General features: G+C 50.3%; 5 protein-coding genes across 5 annotated transcripts; 2 read left to right on the top strand and 3 right to left on the bottom strand.

Moving 5' to 3' along the window:
- Positions 1-7,022: 7,022 nt before the first annotated feature.
- On the bottom strand, positions 7,023-10,546 carry PV06_10778 (uncharacterized protein). The gene is made up of 5 exons (XM_016412361.1): positions 10,149-10,546; positions 9,830-10,052; positions 9,745-9,776; positions 8,336-9,688; positions 7,023-8,282 (listed from the first exon to the last, which is right to left on the bottom strand). The coding sequence occupies exons 1-5, from the start codon at positions 10,389-10,391 to the stop codon at positions 8,226-8,228; spliced, it is 1,908 nt and encodes a 635-aa protein (XP_016257375.1). The 5' UTR covers positions 10,392-10,546; the 3' UTR covers positions 7,023-8,225.
- PV06_10779 (uncharacterized protein) lies at positions 7,343-7,857 on the top strand (the record flags this gene model as incomplete). The annotated part of the gene is made up of 2 exons (XM_016412362.1): positions 7,343-7,428; positions 7,572-7,857. 2 exons carry the CDS (start codon positions 7,343-7,345, stop codon positions 7,855-7,857), a joined length of 372 nt encoding a protein of 123 aa, XP_016257376.1.
- A 518-nt stretch (positions 10,547-11,064) lies between the features above and the next one.
- Positions 11,065-15,706, bottom strand: PV06_10776 (uncharacterized protein). Its single transcript, XM_016412359.1, has one exon. The coding sequence runs from the start codon at positions 15,453-15,455 to the stop codon at positions 12,405-12,407; it is 3,051 nt and encodes a 1,016-aa protein (XP_016257373.1). The 5' UTR covers positions 15,456-15,706; the 3' UTR covers positions 11,065-12,404.
- Positions 11,125-12,182, top strand: PV06_10777 (uncharacterized protein; the record flags this gene model as incomplete). Its single annotated transcript, XM_016412360.1, has 2 exons — positions 11,125-11,717; positions 11,786-12,182. The coding sequence occupies 2 exons, from the start codon at positions 11,125-11,127 to the stop codon at positions 12,180-12,182; spliced, it is 990 nt and encodes a 329-aa protein (XP_016257374.1).
- Positions 15,707-16,116: 410 nt separating the features above from the next.
- PV06_10775 (uncharacterized protein) lies at positions 16,117-18,204 on the bottom strand (the record flags this gene model as incomplete). The annotated part of the gene is made up of 1 exon (XM_016412358.1): positions 16,117-18,204. The coding sequence occupies one exon, from the start codon at positions 18,202-18,204 to the stop codon at positions 16,117-16,119; it is 2,088 nt and encodes a 695-aa protein (XP_016257372.1).
- Positions 18,205-18,798: the final 594 nt, after the last annotated feature.

The raw sequence follows: 18,798 nt of genomic DNA, 5'->3' as shown, positions 1-18,798 counted from the left end.
CTCAGTGACGGAGTGTCTACCTAGGTAGATGGTAAAAGGCAAACAAACGGGCAAAAAAAAAGTGGTACGAGTAACAAGTAGAGGAAAGATGTGGAGGCTGAAGACGGGTGATTCGAAAGGGTATTTTACATTCTTTAACACACCAAAAAGTGCGTCAACGACTACTCGTATCGACCATCCCGCTAGATTGTAACCTACGGGTTTCTAAGACATTGGCCTACCAAAAAGAAAAAAGAAAAAGAAAAAAAGAAGGGGTGGAATTAGGCCGTGACGAAGGGGAGGAGTGGGTTACTTTTTTGGTTTGGCGAGCAGGCAGGGCTGTAGTGGTAGCCTTGTGATGATGATGTGTAGTTTTACGGGTTACAATGTATGTATCCGTACCATGGCCAGATTAGAATGATCGGCAGAGATACGAAGAGTACAAAGTTGCGGAATTTATGAGAGGAAGATATCCGTACCCAAAGATGACAAAATACCTTTACCCACCCAACGGGTTGTTGGGTGTGTTAGTTAGTGACGGAGTAAATCCACTTTGATCGAATGACGAGGGGAGAGGGGGGTTTTTTTTTGGTGGCGAGTATCACAGAGGGTGGTGGGAATGGAAGTGAAGAGTGAGTGAGTCTTGCAAGGTACGAAAAGTGACAGAAGAATGGGCTTTTGGATCAATAATTGCTGCGCCCCCTTTCGTGGCTGAAAGCAAACGAGGCCAAGTGAATATCGAATAATACCTCCTTCTCAGGTGGTCAAGGGGTTAAATACGGATATCAATGGGTCGGTGATGTTCCGTCGTGGTGGTGGTGGTGGTGGTGGTGGTGCACGAGGTATAATGTACTGGGAGTAAGTCGGTACGGAAGTCATCTATCTACTGTACTGTACTGTACGAGTAGAAGAAGAGTCATCGGATAACTCGGTACAAAACAAAAGATGAACAATACTTTGGTAAATTTCGACCTGGTTCAAGGAAAGGGGACTCACGAGGACACGGGCAACCAAACCAAACCAAAAAAAGGCAGACATGATGGGACGGGCAGAATCGGTACGGAGTTGTACGGGGAGTAGTACGTTTGGAAAGGTCAGATGAAAAATGTCGCCAAATGTGCAAATGGTGCAATGAATGACATTTGGACTTGAACAAATCAAAATCGAACAAAGCCCCAATCTCTGTGAAATCCCCCCCAAAAAACACAGCCCATCATTCCATCGTACAGTACTGTAGCAATGGATGCGTTTTTTTCCCTTTCTCTTTTCTTCCGTAGGGGAGTAGTTACCGGGAAGGGGGAGGGGGGGAGGAGGGGAGTACGGAGCTGCACCGGTGACTTGGGGGCTGACTTTAGAGCCGTAGAACGGCGCAAGGCAGAAAGCGTAGTTTTTCTACTATTATGAGGTGTGAAGGAGTAAAGGACGGAGTAATGTTATAGGCTGTACATAGTACGAGTAGGTAATCGGTACCTTGAGCTCTACTGTACAATAGGTACCTATTACTGTACTCCGTATTTTCCCCACTACCCTTGTTCTTAATACAAAAAACCACCAAACAAACCAACCAATTGAAGAGTTTGTACTCCGTACTTTACAGCTCCTTATGACTTTCGTCTCGCATAGATGGCAATGAAATTGAACGCGTCCAGATCACCTGGAAAATCAATCTTCTCGTGATAGTCTTGAATCATTTTGGTTAGGCGGAGGGGAATCAGGGGTCTGACCGACGGAGTATGAATTCATTAGTATATGCTCTTTACTTTGACCCCATCAACCAAGGTCGTAGAGGGAGATCTCACGTGGGTGACTCGGTGACTTCGTCCTCGGTGTATTGGCTTCGATCCCAGATCTTCATGACGGGTCGAGCAATGTCCGCGATGATTTGTCTCACCGGGACCTCGGCGCCGAAAGAAAGCACCACTGTCGAATCGGTCACTTCCAAGGACCCCTGTGGCTTGTCGAGAACGGTGACGCCTGAATTTTGGAGCACGCCTCGATCATTGTGCGGTATAGCCTGGGTCCTGCGCAAAACATTGGATCGAGTGCCGCGTTGGTCGTGGTTATTTCACTCTAGTCATCTCGAAGGGTCGTGATCAATGCATGTTGGTACGTCGACCTTGTACACCATGGCTCTGAGTGATCCCATGGTGCCGCACGCAAAGGCCACAATCTGGTCGACGTGACCACCGTCAAGAAGAAGAGGTTGTGACAAAAGTATCGACCGAAGCTGTCGCCGAACTTTATGAGTCCCCCCCGGTCCACTTGTTCGTCTCAAACATGTCTTCAGCTTGCTTTGGTGAGAGCCGTGGGGTGAATTGAACGATTTCGTTTGTCAATCTGTGGCGTTTTTCCAAGTTGTGAAATATTTGCAGGCTGCAGTACGCAGTGCGAGGGACATATCCAAAAGCCTGATGAACAAGTGCTTGGGGAAGAAACAAACATGACAAAAGGGGTTCCCGCTGTGAAGGTGGTTAGCGACCTCTTACTGATGGTTTTACAGCCACCCTGTGTACTTGATACAATAAAAAAAAAGAAATCGAAAACATATCATTCGACGCACATGACAAAGTCGAAACCATCAACTGAATCGGAAACCTGTCCCATGTCCCGTTTCTATGTCGAAATCGACCACATTTCCGTCGAGTCCTTTGACCAATATCTACTGATGACCGCTCTGAAGCTGATCGAGTACGTCACGAATCATTTCTCAGCTGTAGATGGGGTATCCCGGCGTCGTATAATGCGCAGACGCGGGAGGAGATCTCTGTCCTGGCGTTGGTTGTTTGTAAAGGCACAGGAACTCCATCTTCTTCCTTCCGGCAATAATCAGCAGCGTAAATGTATGAAGTGAATTCCTCCATGATGGGATGTCGAAATATTTCTCTCCTAGAAACTGGAAACGAAGAAAGCCGATCCGAAGGGAAAAGCTGATCCGACGTCTCTACGGCATGTGCGGGGGCAGAGATTATTGTCACGAACAGGGATATCCATACAAAGTCCGGACAACCGAGTTGGAATTAATCCAAGACTCAGTCTGTTCGAGTATTCTGTAAGATGGAACTTCAATCTCGATAGTATGTCACACGGCAGGGCAGATTCTGATCTAGAACGGGGAGGGGGCCATGTTGTACATGGTACGGAGTACAGGGAAAGTTGGCCAAAATCCCCACCAACATGCGAGGGACTTTCGTCTCTCCCTTCTCCGTTGTGAATTGCGCAACGGTGCATTTTGGCGACCAAATCAAATCAGACAAAAGGCGATCTCGAACAAAGTGAGATGGAGTCCGTCAGTCGGGGAAATTGAGAAACAAAAGAAAAAAACACAGCCCATTGATGGATGCCCTTTTTTTTTCCCTTTTTTTTTCGTAGGGAATACGGGAGTACGAAGCACCGGAATCGTAACTTGGGGCTGATTTTGCAACGGCGCAAGGCAGAATTGTGTTCCTTAAGGACTTCTTACTTGAGGATCTACCAAGGACTGTTCCTCCTACCTGTAGGTCGTCGCCGCCGAAAAACCATACAGTACAGTATCGTTTGTCTTCTCTTCGCCGCTTTTGTTCGCCCTCGGTTCACCTTCCTCTCCCTGAGCCATTGCAATCCCCCCAGAGTTACACCTGAGCCTCTCGATTTTCTCTCTCTTCAACCACGACACCACCTTTGGTCAACTTTGCACGATGGGACCTAGCTGAGATGCTTTTGGGGGGGGGGGGGGGGGTTCCAACCCGGCCTCCCTTTCTGATGCGCTCCAACTGCTCACTTGGGCGCCCGCTGCTCCCTTGCCGTGGCAATGATAAATCTCCGCCACCTTCGTTCGAGCGGATAGTGAACCGCCGATCTTATAACAGTGAGCCTTCTTCTTTCGATGACATGTGCGTTCTCCTAGATGATGGAATTGTCGATATGTTCGAGGCAATTTGTAAAAATCTCAGGGAACTTGTGGCGGATTTCAAAGTTTCCGAGAGACAAGTCTACTTCTAATTCACTGAGGACGTAAACTAACTATGTGGTCCGATGGCACTACATAACAGCCAGATATCCTTATGCGGCATCTTCTATTTCAGGGTCCAGGTCAGTGTGCTCACTCTTGCTTCTGCCCGCATGTCCAATGCCTCGTCGAAAGGAACAATATCCATTCTTCAAGTCGTCTTGAGAGTGTCTTTCTTGAACGAGGTGGTCTTGACCTCTTGAATCAAGGATTCGCCAAAGTCGCCATGGTATCCGTTGGCTTCCAGGTAGAGCCTGAATTTGGCATCTTCACTCTCCAAATCTCGTTCTCGGTCAGGAATGAAAATCCAAGCGATCTGAAATTTGTCAGTTGTCATCAAAAGTGGAATCTGCGTGAGCCGGATGGGAGGGGAAGTGCTGGGGCGCGGACTACGTACAATGCCACCGACGGCCGCAAAGCCGGCACCGATGAGAAACACTGCCTGGGTACCCTTCTGGACATCGGAAAAAGAGTCTTGGATTGGCATGAAGACCTGTGTGCCGATGGCGGCTCCAGCCTTCCCGACTGCGGCCGCAAAGCCCAAGAAGTGCCCCCGTACAGGGGTCGGGAAGCTCTCGGCACCACAGAGGAATGTCGCCACTCCAGGGCCCATTTCTCCCAAAGCATTGAAGATACCATATAGAACGACGAAGAGCGGGAACACCGATTGGATAGGGCCCAAAGCTCCTCCGAGAATGAAACCCAGGATGGCCCAGCAGCCAAACTGCCCACTTCGTCAGCATAAAATGGGATACGCCATTGTCAAGACATTTCATTGGGGAGACCTTACACCGAGACACATTGTCTGTTTTCGCCCTATGAGGTCCATAAGAACACCTCCAATTAGGCACCCTGGCAGCAAGAAGCAATTGAGGACGGTGCCGTAGCCAATGTTCTGGATCAAAGTGTTGTTTGGGTTCAGTTGGCCGATGATGGTGGAACCGAAGATGCCGAACGGGTATGTGACGCTGCGCAAGTATCAAGATGATGCACGAGGGTTCGCTCAGGCGGGGGGACTTACAAGTCGTAAAAGAACCATGCCAGAGACGTGCCGACCATGGGCTTCCAATATCGCTTGATAATGAGCCAATAAGGGACATTGCGCTTGATGGCATGCCTGCGGTATTGCGTGGACTCGACCATCTGCATGCGGAAGACGAACAGTACGACAGGAAGAACGAACCCAAGGCCAAAACACACTCGCCAGATCCCCGACGAGATGTTTTCGTCGTATGCCTTGATCACGATAAGGGCCACCACACCGGCAATGACGAAACCAAGGTCTATCGCGAAGTCGGTGGCCACGGCGACCAAGAAGCCTCGTCTGCGCCGAACGTACGCGCTTTCGTCGGATGCTTCGGCACTGCCGGTGCCGCAAGTTGGGTATTCGCCTAGAGGATGTCAGTCGGACGGTCCGAGGGTCTTTGGTGGTCTTTTCTTCACCTCCAGCGCCGAAGCCCGCGACGCCTCTGGCGACGATCATCATCCAAAACATGCCGAGCTGACTCGTTCCGTGCGCGGCAGTCGCCAACACGACACCAAGGACCAGGAAGAGAGTGGCAAAGAAGATGCCGGTCCTGCGGCCGACCTTGTCGATGATGAATCCGAAGAACAGCATGCCAAAGATTTCACCGATGAGGTAGGCATTCGACAATCGTGTTTTGATGGTCGACGACATACCATCCTTGTAAAGTTCGGTGAACAGTGGCTCCATGTACCTGCGAATGACCCGTCAACCCCATGGTCACCTATGCTGGGGCACGATACGATGTCTTACCCGATGATTTGTGCGTTGTATCCATCACTGAACAGTGCCAGTCCGGCGACCAAGACCGTCACCACAGATGAGACTCTGGTGATCCTCGCGATGCCTGCTCGAGATATCTCGTCTTCTCGTGGGAGATCACGGTCGTGGGTCGGACTAACTTGCGACTCCCCGCCACCAATCTCACAGGTCATGTCAGTCTTGCGGTCGGCCATGCTTGATTCGGGGGAGGGTGACATCTAGAGACACCCGGTGACAGACTTGCCAGGTGAGTACTATCAGGCTCGTATATGTAGGTCTGAATCAGCATCTTTCGGCGGGCGTTGACCATGCTCGGCTTCGGAACCGACGTCGCATGGATGATCCGGCCCCCTGGTTGCAGAGTTTGTTTCTGCCATGGGTACATGGTCGCCACTTGTACGTGAACGTGTCTTTGCAACACGTCCTTCGACTTGTCCACGGTGATGACGGCAGCTATTCGTCTGGGAAGCCACGTTTTTCAAAAGATCAAGCACCTTTAGACCACGTGCCAAGTCGAAACAAGATGATTTGAATATGGAGGCCCGCTAGACTTGTAGATCTTGTATCTCGCGGAGGTGATGTGGCCTTCGATCTCGGCATGAAGCGCGAAGATTTCGGAAGGCTTCCGGGGCAGCGGCAACCAGGGTGAAATCAAGCCTGGCCCCATTGATCCATCGTGCAAGGGGAGTTGGCGATCCAGACGCCGCCGCATCGTCGCTTCTCGTCCATCTGATCATATGTCTTGGAAACCGTACAGGTTTCTTTCTCTTGTGCCATCACATGAGACTGAGGAGAGCGGGCCGTTTTGATGATATTTGTGGGCCGAAGGGGAAAAGGGAGTCGGGAGAAAGATGAGGTGGTCTAATCGATGTGCCCGGAGGAATTCTTGCCTTCGAAGCAGAAGTCTGGGCCAGGGTCTTGGTGGTTGTTGGACCAATATACCTAGACACGGATATACATTGGTTTATTATGCTTGTCAACTACTTCGTACTTCAACGCTCGGTCATTGATTCAATATGCCTGAGTTCGTACTTTTTCCTCTGTAGACCACCACAAGGGTCGGTCATTCGGGGCGTTTTACTGAACATTGTTCAATGTGCGCTGGCAATGCAGCCTCACGACCAATGTAGCACCCATGCCACGATTGCCCTGTTCTGCCCGGTCTAGCCTTTGACCTATCGCATCCCATCCCAACCCATCAGCCTGTGATGCCCGGCATGCCCTTGCTTTCTCTACCTCGCTAAATGCAGCCAAGTTTGCCCGTCTGCCCCATCTGCCCTGTCTGCCCCGTGTGCCCTACCCAAGACCATCCAAATCCCCTCGGGCACCCTTTCCAAGCATAAGACCATCTTCCTCCCCCGACCCAAAATTCAGGACTTTTTCGCAATTTTCTCGACCTTCTTCACATCGTTATTGGCACAGTCATGGATCCTTACAATGCTTTCTGTCAGCATGGCTTCCCCACTCAGTCATGCCAATATTGCTGCTTCCCAATCTTCTGCATCCACAACACCCTAACACAAACCTGCCTAGCTTGCCCTGATATTCTGCAAGCCATTGGATCAAGCAATCAACAACCATCATTCGACATGATGCCTATCCAAGGGTTCCAATGGGGAAATCAGTCGGACTCGTCTCTCGGTGGCTTCCAGCTTGAAACTGGACCCACAGAGATGGGGTGAGTTTTTTTTTTGTAAGTGCTGATGTGGCGAACTCAAAAGACACACGGGGTTCAATTCCCAAAAAGGCAAACCGCCTCTCCGACAAGTCAACGTACTGCTGTTACTGTGCCAAGTCCTTCAAGAACAAGGGAGACTGTAGCCGTCACGTGCGCGAGGTTCACATCCAACCCAAGGCATACTTGTGTCCTCTTGTTGGTATCTGCCCCCGTAGCATCATCGGCAACGGGTTTGGTCGTATGCACCAGTTGATCGACCACCTCAAGTCAGGGGTTCACAACATGACACCGGGACAGGCTCGCATGGAAGCTCATCGACACAACTTCAACCGCAAACACAATACCGGGGTCGAGGTCGAGGTCAATGTCATCAGCAGCAACAACAACAACAACATCAATGGTGCTGCTGCTGATGATGACCAATACTGAAAGCTTCCGGTTTCAACATGATTTGGGAGAACCTTGGGAAACAACATATCGTGTCGATGCCAATACCGCTGTCGTTGGAACATTGCCGTAGCTCTATTGAATCGTGGTGGTATGGGAACTTGGAAAACCGCAACACTCTCGTTTGTAGTCAGATTTCTTTTGGAGATAGTAATGTAACGATTTCAACGTTCTCATTTCCCGTCACATTGATAGGTCTCGACTCGGGGAGCATCACTCTCCCGAGTAAATGGTTAATTGGCGTGATACAGTTTCGAATTATGGCCGAAGATGAGTATTGACTCATACGTGGAATCTTCCGAGTGTGTACAAAACATGCCCTACAGACACCGACAAAAGAATTGAAAACTTCAATACACAGGATCAGTCCCGTAATCGGTTTCATCGATGAAAGCATCCCATGTAGCCTTGTGTGCTTGTTAGTGAGAACCCCAATCAAGAGGAGAGGCACTTAACGTACCCAGTCAAAGTCGACATTCGATAATTCCTTCTCAAATGTAGAAAACTCCTTCCAGTACGTATCAGCCTGCAGATCATCATCGGCCGCTGTAATCGTCAAATCCATCGGTGTCATCATCGATCCCGTCTGCGAGGATCCAGGTCCGACACCACCAGGCCTGGACATTGTACAAGTGTCGTCGACATTTACATTTGACAGCATGCTGACAAGAAAACGGTGGACTTTCCAAGTGTCTTCACATGCGTTCATCGCTTGTGCCCATAACGTACATGATTCCTCCAACACATGAAGAAGAGTCTTGGTGTCCGGAGTTTTCTCGCCGCTTTCAGGAGGAGGCTCCTTTCGTCTCACCTCAATCTCCAAAAACAAAATCATCGCAGCGAGGACGAGAATATGTCGAGTCTGAGACATCCGGTAAAACGATGGTTCCACAATACGTTGAAAGTCCAAGATACCCAGAGCAGAGGAAATGCACCTGTTCCGTGAGAACATGAACTCGTTGTCATCTTTCCCTTGGACCAGAAAGCGGCGGTGAAGAGTGCATATTCCCGTATGGTACATGCACAACAAACTCAGATTGGAGAACTCGGCAACAGTGCGGATGGGCGAGGATGTGTCTTTGAGAGAAGGCACTTTCATGTGCTCTGGGAACCCGTGGTATGCGTCATCTACGGCACGATCTATCTCGAGGACCGTCTCGTACGGACCTGGGGTAGGTTTGCTGTTGAAGTCGGAGATGCGGCCTAGAGCACTGAGAAGGCGGCTCTTGACGATTAGATATGTGGTTTCTGTGATTTCCGAGAATGATCGCGATGGAGGAACGGTCGCAGACGCAGTAACATCGTCCGAGAGTTCCCAGTCGTGTAAATTTCGCGGCTCCTTCGTGTCGGAGTAAATCATCGACCTCATGCGTGGGAACCCAAGGAAGAAGGAGGCCATGTCGTCCATACTGATCACAGTTAGCCAGATGCGGCGTCGGTATTCGGCTTGAAGAACGGAAAGGTTGGGATAAGCTCCGGGATCGCGGTGATAGCCCATGTTGATGGCAGTCCGAACGATGACACCGGTCATGATCCATAGTCCACGACGACTGTCGTCTTTCCGATTCAACTCGGCGGTTGCATTGAAGCGCAACGCCTCTACCGTGTACGGTAGGCACTTGGCAACGTCGCCACTGAGTAAACATTGGGCCGTTCGCGTTCGATAGAGGTGGAAGAGTGATTCGGACTTGCCTTCGTGCTCTGCCGGTTCACCGTATTGATGGTAGGCTAGCATTGTGATGCCTAATATTGAGAACAAGAGACCAAGCCAGATGATGTTGGTTTCGTTGGGATTATTCCAATGGTCATTGTACTGGACGAGTGATCAGTTATCCAGTAACCACATATACTAGGATCAGCAACTCGTACATGCTTCATGAATGTCGGCTTGTGGAGGATCGCTGTTTGTCCGGTGAGTTTTACGTGCACCATAATAACACAGTCGATGACTTACGAGGTACGGTGATCGGAAATGATTGATGGTCGAAAAAGTACGAGATGAGTTTGTCAACCTGTGGCTTGGATGGCAGACCAGATAGTATCTCCACGCGTTCGACCGGCTCGACCTGTTGGAACAGTAGACTCGATCCATCCACTGTGTGCGATGCGTTGGGACGAACGCTATCGTCACTCTGGTCATCCTGCTCCTGAGACCACGTCTTTTTTAACTCCCTAATCTACAACAGATCAGTCTGAGCCGCTGGAAGCAAGCTTTGCTGGCCAGTGTGTGAAATGATTAGGGTGTTACCAGGCAGAAAATAATGCCAACGTACCTCCTGTAAAACGGTATACCAATCATTCTCGTTATGATATACTGAATGTGTATCATCGATGTTGGTAGATTCAGCACAGTCAATGGTGCGCGCACCAGGCGGTCTATCAGGCAATGTTGACCTCGCCTCGCGGTTGGGGCTCCCGGCAGAATGGAAAACATCCTTGCTGGATGAAGAGACTCCCTGGTGCTGGTCAATGAGCCTTTTTACGAGGTCTTCCAAGTGGCCGATACGTCCGTGCATAGTATCTTCATCCCCATTTCCACGAGACAGGCCTGGAATCTGAGTCGCCGGGCCACGGAACCTGCAAGACGCTTGTTGATTCCGGGCCGTACAGTTTTGACATGGCTTCTCTCGATTGCATTTCAGCCTGCTTGTCAATTAGTACTTGCTCGGAGTCGGCGGCAGATAGATTGTTGTTAGCAGTCCACGCACTTTCTAGTACGGCAGGGTTCACATGATAGAGGAATGCGCGACCGTCGACGGGGTGTGTGATGGCGCTTTTCGCCCCCCTCTGGAAACGGGACATGCGAAGACTCCATATCGGAACCATCACAGACCAACCGATCTTGACTGCTTATACGAAAACGACGGAGTGGAAGCGCAAAAAGGCTGGGTCAAGGTATTGGCCAAAATCGGGGTCACGTGTAGGACCTAGACAGACCGACAGAGGACTGTGGTGTTGCCTTATTCCCGTCTAGCTTGAAATTCTCCCATCTTTGCCGTGCGTAAGACGACGCGTTCTCCGAGTCGCATTGCGATTGGTCTTGTGGTGGTCATTGCAGAATCCTTGAATCTTCGAAAGCTCTCAATCTTACTCTTTGGGAGACTCGATGCCAAGTCTTGTTAAGTCCGCGGACATGACGGGCCTCGTATCGCCGAAGGAATACGAGGTGTATATAATATCGGGGCTGGACAATGGAAACAGGTTTATTCATTCAGATGCTCGTGCAAGTATTACCTCTAGTCCATCATCATGCCTTCCTTTGGCAACTTTCTTCACACCCAATTTATTCTCAGGATCCCCAAGCCTTCGGCCTCGTTCGCATCCAAGACCGTCATTGTCACTGGCGGCAACAGTGGTCTGGGAAAGGAAGCCGTCCAGCACATCATTCGCCTCGGTGCCACCAGAGTCATCTTAGCATGCCGTAGTCAATCCCGCGGCAAGAACGCCAAGCAAGAGATCGAGGCTTTGTTGAACTGCAGTCCATCTATCATCGAAGTATGGGAACTTGACCTCGAGTCACCCCCGTCCATCAAGTCCTTTGCTGATCGGGTCAACACCCTTCCTCGCTTGGACGTTTTGATCAACAATGCCGGCATTCAAACCATCAAGTTCAAACTCGTATACGACACCGAGCGTACTCTTGCAGTGAACGTCATCGGCACTTTCTTGCTCGCATTGCAAGTAATCCCAAAGCTAAAGGAGTCGGCTAGAAAACATGGGACCACGCCGCACATGACCTTCGTTGGATCGGCCCTATATGATGCGGCAAAGTGGCCTGAGAATCACGGCGACGACATTTTCGCCTGGTTCAAGGAAGAGTCGCACGTGGATCCGATGAACCAGTAGGTCGAGCCCTACAGGGTCCCGCTCTTTTGGAAACTTCCTTTGCTGACGGCATGGTTGGATCAAGGTACAATCTCTCCAAACTATTACAGATGTTTGCAGTCATCAAGTTGTCTGCTGCCGTCGACCCCGTCGAGGCGCCTGACCCAAACCCGATCGTGATCAACTCTCTCGACCCATGCTTCTGCAAGACAGGCCTAGCAAGCGAGTTGACGGGAGTGATCAAGGTCTTCTTCAAAATCTTCGAAGCCATCGCCGCACGTTCTTCCGAGGAGGGTTCGCGGCTGGTGGTGCAGGCCGCTTCGGCGGGCAGACAGACACATGGCCTGTATATGAGAGCTGGGGCTGTACAGAAATATGCACCAATTGTACGAGACGATAAAAGAGCATCGTATGTTTGGGGTCTGCTATGCGAAAGGTTAGAAATGTTACAGCCGGGCGTATTGCAGAATACAAAGCTGTGAGAAGTTGGCAAAGCCACAAGAGCGAGGAGGTCCTCCCGAAGAGCTCAAGCCAAGAAGAGTGTGTTTTATAAAAATTGTGATTCGGATCAGGCTTTGGAAAATCGGGTTGATATCAATCTCGGAAAGGTAGAATTGTCGTCGCTGCTTGCCTTAGATGCTGCCGCGTGTTGATAAATATCATGCTTCCTTTGGTCAAAGCAACAACAATACTTCTACCCAAGTTCAATTGCCTCCAGCCTCTTGCTCATCGCCAACTGGGGAAGTCTCCGCCGGCTTGACCCTTTTCTTCTTCTTTTTCTTCTTGACTGTCCCTGAATCGGGCTGTGGTTCATCTGCTACATCTGTTGCACTGACTGAATCCAAAATTTTCGTCCGTTTCTTTTTCTTCTTGCGAACGACAGTGCCATCCGCGTCGACACCTTCACCAAGAGTGGTTCTTCCACGTTCGGCTTCACGCTGCATCTCAAGTCTTTTCCTTTCGACTTCACGTAAGGCTCGTGCCATCTCGGCCTCCTCTGCTTCACGGCGGAGAATGTCCAGCTCAGTTTCAGCAGACTCTCCCTCCAGTGTTAAATTTTGTAATGTAGATGAGTCAACGGTCAGCAAGCTCCGAGTTGGCCGCGCAGAGGTCTTGCTACGAAGTTGTGCATTAGGACTGAGAGATCGAGGCCGATTCGCTGTCGGCGTGGATGAGTGTGAGGCAGCATTGGAAGTCGATAGGGATTGTGACATTTGAGGAGTTTGTGCTTCTGAATCGAGAGTTTCATCGGCAGCAATTACAAATTTGCGAGCTGGCTTCTTCTTTCTGGCAGTTCGCTTTTCTGGTATATCTGCTGTCTGATGTGCTGCAGCAGTTTGAGCAGGGTCAATTTGCAGATCTATTATAGGAATCGACTCAACATCCAGTTCTTCATCGCCATTCGTCCTACTAATGATATCGTGGATGCGGGGATCGGCATCATCTGCCGGGGCAATGTAGAATGGATCATCTCTTGCCCGAGCAAGTCTTTCAGCTTTTCGTCTGGCTAACGTGGCTGGAGATTCTGGGGCAGATTGATAGGAGACGGGTTCGTTTTCTGCTGCAGCGTCCAGCAATGCTGCGGCCGTAGGAGCTTGATAAGATGTAGCTACCGGAACAAGCTCTCGCTCGTGGTAGAATGCGTGGAAGACATCATCACCAGACTCGTCTTCGTCCGCCACCTGTGATGCTTGCAGGATAGATGGCAGGTCTGGGTTGATGGGAACATCCAGATCAAGATCGTCAGGAAGAGGCACTTTCTTCTGTGCTAGCGAGGAGACAGGGTTGAGTTCCAACCCGGCAAAAAGCGACGGGATGGCAGAGGTGAGAAGAAGTGGCGCGTGGATGCTGTTGCTGGCTTGTGCTGAGAGCGCCTCCGTTGCAAGCCGGAGAAGTTCCAAGAACTCAACACTTCGTTCCTGCACCTCTAAATTGGGATGAGATGATAGTTTCTCGAGAAATTCAGTCGCCCGAGCCAGTAACAAGGACATAGTCGTTCCCCTTGAGATATTCCATTCTCGATTAGTAACCATGGCGATATGTGAGACTACCTTTGGGAGAGCTTGAATGAAAATAGCCAACGTGCTGGGAGCGAACCCATAAGACGACTCGTGGATCAAGGAGTTGAGAACTTCGTAAGGGTTCGAGAGATACTCTGCGAATTCACCACAAACCCACGCCGTGGATTGCAGGACTTGACTTTGCCCAGAGCCGTGTCTTGGATATGCAATTGCCCGGTTGGACAGGAGCACGAGCGTTTCCGCAGCTCTGGTGGTTTCTGGGCGAAGTTCTTTTACCCTGATAGCAATGTCGCGAAGTTGGGACCCTATTCGAGCACCCAAAGAATTGCTATTGTCACCCATAGCCCTCGATTGAGACTGATTCATGTCGGCTGGAAGATGTCGTACAAGATGAACAAGTATCTCGATATACCACTCGAAATCCGTGATGTTTGCGTAGGTGTTTTGTGAGCACATATCCAGGATCCTACCAATGATTTCATGTCGGTATTCATCGGATAAAGGTGCGTTCTCGGATCCTCTTTCATCTGGTACTAGCCTCTGTTCCATATCTGTCTGCCCTTCATCGTAATGACCGCTCCCATCGTTAGAAGATGGCAGACTAGCGAGTTGCTTCATGAGCCTGTTCACAACAGCTTGAAGGCTGTCGCTGTTGACCATGCCGGAGACCAGTTCCAATGCTTGCATCTTGATCGAGATGTCTGGGTCGTCCAAGCACGCCATGATGACGTCTTGCTGCATAGAAACAAGGGCCGGATGTGTGCCCACGATTTTATTAAAGGCTAGAAGTGCGACGTATTTCAAATTCGGGTCGCCATCGAGGACGATCATGCCTCTCAACTTGGAGATGCAAAGATCAGCAACTTCTTCCACGTCCACTCCACTTTCCGCACCATCGAGTATGCCACCTTGGATGATTCCGCTAATACATTCGTATAGTAGGGACATCGCCGTGGTCTCTTGGATCAACTTCGTCAGTGGCCGGACCAGCTTCTTCACAAGTCGCGGTTCCAGCGGCGTAAGAACAGCAAAGAGTTTGATAATTTTGATTCCCATCCAATTGTTCTTCTGAGCGAGTAAGAGCTCAAATAATCTGGGTGCCAAAGGGAGGAAATCTTGAGGCCGTCGCCATCCCAGCTCACAGACTACATTGACAGTGGCGGCAGTAACGCTGCTGTCTTCTTGCTCATCCAGGAGACGCTCCTTGATCTTCGGCCACGCAACTCTGAGAGTTTCCGGGTAGACCAGGGCTAGTCTATACAGCGTAACTATGGTTTTTTTCCGTACAGCAGGCTGCGAATGTGACAATCGAGGAAGAAGCTCTGTGAGAATTGACAAGGCCAATGAAGAAGTGACAAAATGCGGAAGAGTCGTTAAAGGTAGCGAGAGAATCGGAATCGTCGGCGAGGTGAGGTCTTTTTTGAGCAGGTTCTCAGCCAACATTAAAACCTCGGTCTCTGGTCGAAAGCTCTGAACCGCAGCCAGATAGCCTACTCTTTTTTGCATGAGCTTCGGCGAAGCCATGACTTCCAAAACGTTGAAGGCAGCCCATGTCATGTCGTAGCCGAACATCTCCAGATAGATCAATTTCAAGAGTGCTGTAGCCTTCAGGTCCAGATCTTGTGACCGAATCTCACTTCGACATTCCTTGATGGCGCTTTGAATATATTCCGCTTCATTGCCCTTGTGGCTGCGCAGACCTTTAATCAGGTCCACCAGCGACTTTTCAAACATGTTGACAGACCTTGATGACAACTCAGGAAAACTAGTAGGTCGTGAATTTCTGATAGACTTTGGATGGCATCATTCCACAAACGGCACTCCAAGCTAAGAAAAGAAAGATGACATTATTTGAGCAGCAATATGTCTTTCATCAACATCGTAACTCATTTACTGCATTACTGCGGCCGTAATCCTCGTTGAAGTGAATGTCGTTGTGTAGTGTACAGAACAGAGATGTGGTCGTGTGGACTCGTTGAGGAAAGGTCATGATGTGGTTTATCGAGGCGAGATGGTGAGGTTATTTACTACACGGATAATTCAATGCCAAGCCCAAGTTTATCCGATTGGGCAAGAGGGTGATGCCGCCTTTGCTCCCCCTCCGCGACCACCCCAGCACGAAATTACTTGGACGTTGTACGTCTAGATGTAAGAAACGGAGTAAAGAAGTATCTACCATTTTGAGGAGGAGAAGGCCAGATCTACAAGGTCGTATGCCAAGCTGTGAGGCATAACTCAGGACCAGAAAAGGAGGACTTACACCGAACGCTATCTACGCCCGAAATATCGACAGAACAATTAACCAAGATACACTGCAAGCACGAGTTTAACATCGAGATTAATATGCTGACCTTGAAATGAACAAAAGTTTCCTCAAATGAGTGATGAATCTGCTTCACTTCCCTATACCCACCACGGTAGTTCCGTCGCCGTAGATGTCCCGGATGGTAGCGCACTGGTGTTCCAAGAGACTCTGGACGGGCGACGGGATGTCAAGAGCGGCGAGCTGACTACTGACTTGTGCGAACTGCATATTGAGGCCGCTGCTCAGATGCCATGAAAAATGGCAGTGCAGAAGCCACAGTCCCGGATTGTCGGCGTACCAGCGGATGGCGATCCAGCCGGATGGAGGGACGACGGCGGTGTCTCGCTGTGGTGGATTGGTGGTGTTGAGTGCGATCGAGCTGTTCCATGTGCCGGTGCCAGTCCCGACCACGTTGAAGTACTGCCCGTGCAGGTGGAACGGGTGTGCATCGTTACTCCCACTGTTAATGACCAGCTGGGCCCACGTTGCGTTCTCCATGGTCACGACGAACTGCGACGGAGGGTAGTTGTAGGTGATTCCACCCTCCACTAGGGAGCCGGATCTCAGACCTCTCTGTGCCTGAAGAAGCGTGGCATCTCCCAGGAGCGGCACCCACGATGTCGCGTTAACAAAGATACGCTGTGACGCTCCGGCTTGATAGAAGCCAAAGGATACAATGTTGGTGACTTGGGCTTCCGGGAGCGTCCCTGGCCCCCAGTACGGTTTCAGCTCCTGTGGGTCAGGATCAAGACAGTAGTCCTGAGTGGTGGACAAGTACTGCTCTCCGGCCGTCGCTGCGGTCGTGTTGTCTGCTCCCGCGTAATGCAGCACTCCCAGGGCGTCGCCCGTATACCCTGGGGCATTTGCGAAATTCTCGAGCGCGAATGAACAGTTCAGCGCATTCCTCGTCCGCATGTAGTAGTTTCCGACCGGGGAAGTTGCGTTAATTAGGACCGAATAGCGCTGCGCGGGTGCAATGTTGATCCCTTGTCGCAACGTGCTGGATTGCTGGTCGACATCGTTGCCATCTGCCTCGATAATCTGCAGAAGATGGTTATCCACGGTGAACATTTGAGTTACGTATGCACCACTGTTGATGAGCCGCAAACGATACGTCTTGCCCTCATCCACGCTGGCGGTGAAGCGGCCTCCCTTGCAGCCCTCTCCGGATGACGACGAGCAGTTCCAAAAGTTCAGACCGTTGAGAAGGACAGAGTCTGGCTTGGGCTCAGACACAGAGGTAGGTAGACCCGGCTGGGTGTAATTGCTCGATGAAACGTTCTCAAAACACTCGGTCTCGTTGCACGGCCGGATGGGCTCGTGGTCGATACCGTTCGCGACTGGTGCATAGACAACCCCCGTAGCGTTTAGGTACTTGGCTGTTAGAATGTTGGAGAAGGTATGGTACCAATCGCTTAGAAAGATAATCATGTCGCCCTGGTACTGGTCACGGTACGGCTCACGGCTAGAATGGACAATAAACGCACCGAACGCCCCGTCGTTGTATTGCGAACCATAATGCGAATGATACCAGTAAGTGCCCCATTCCTCGCTTACGACAAACTCATACAACATGCTCTCCCCCACCGGGATCGGGCACTGCGAGACTCCAGTCACACCGTCCATATAGGGTGTGCCTCTTTGGTAGATTCCATGCCAATGGATCGATGTAGGCTCAGCCAGATTATTGGTAACGTTGATACGAACCGTGTCGTTGACATTGCATTCGATCACCGGCCCCGGAAAGAAGTGATTGATTGCAATCATGGTCCTGTTAAAGCCATCAACATCTGATATGACATACTCCAAAGATAGGGAGAAGTTGCGCGTCGTTGCGGGTGCCTCGGCATCCCAAGTCGAGTCCAACACGAATCTTTCAGCCTTAACGAGACTATCTCCGGGAATATAAGTCGCGACAGGTGGTTCTAGAACAAGGCTGTCGCTTCGCTGGCCGCCTGCAGTTGTCTTCACCCCAATAGTTAGGGTCTCAGGCTTAAAGTTGGCTGGAGGCCGTTTTAACCAGAGGTTAAGAGCCAGAATCCCCGTCACCACCCACAAGAGACAGAAGCCGATGGTCATATAAACCCATTTTCGGCCTCTCGGCCTTTCGATAGAGCGTTGCGTCTGCTTAGTATCCGACAGGTATGCTTCATGGTCGCTTGAACCGTGCCGAGCCATCTTGAACAAGCCTATTCTACCGCCAAGTTCAAGTTTTTGATAAGAAGTGAAGGTTGAGATGGGGACCTGGCGTGGTTGGTGAATGATCTTCCAGACGAGTATTCTGCCTCTCGCGAGTGCGACTATGTTTTGCAATGTGTAAAGCTGGATCAGTAGGGCTAATAAAGACTGCCATAGCCAATAGCTACCTCATCCCTTGTGGAAGCCTATTTCCCGTCCAGCCCATTTCTTTTTGGGACGCACGTTGCTGCCTCTGACCATGGCAGGATCGTGAAAGGAATTCTCCAACAGACACTGGCGAGCATGGCGCCTCGAATTAGTTGATTTTAGCATTTTATTCTCAGAACAAGTCCCTATCCAATTTAGTCTTGTTTATCTTTCTAAAAACCTTCCATTAAAGGCGCAGAGACAGGTTAAGGTGGCCAAAACTAGATCCTAGCGCGCCACACCTCGTATTCTGATGAAGGTTAACGCGGACAAGAACAATACTGTCAACACTTCGCCATGGTCTTCTCGTTGTATGGATAGTCACTGAACCAGGCTTCGTAAACTGGGGTCAGCATCTCACATAGCTTCTGCCCACGTACAATACCT

This window comes from Exophiala oligosperma, assembly GCF_000835515.1.
Source record: "Exophiala oligosperma strain CBS 72588 unplaced genomic scaffold supercont1.15, whole genome shotgun sequence".
Classification (NCBI taxonomy): domain Eukaryota; kingdom Fungi; phylum Ascomycota; class Eurotiomycetes; order Chaetothyriales; family Herpotrichiellaceae; genus Exophiala; species Exophiala oligosperma.
This window is presented reverse-complemented; position numbering and strand designations above follow the sequence as displayed.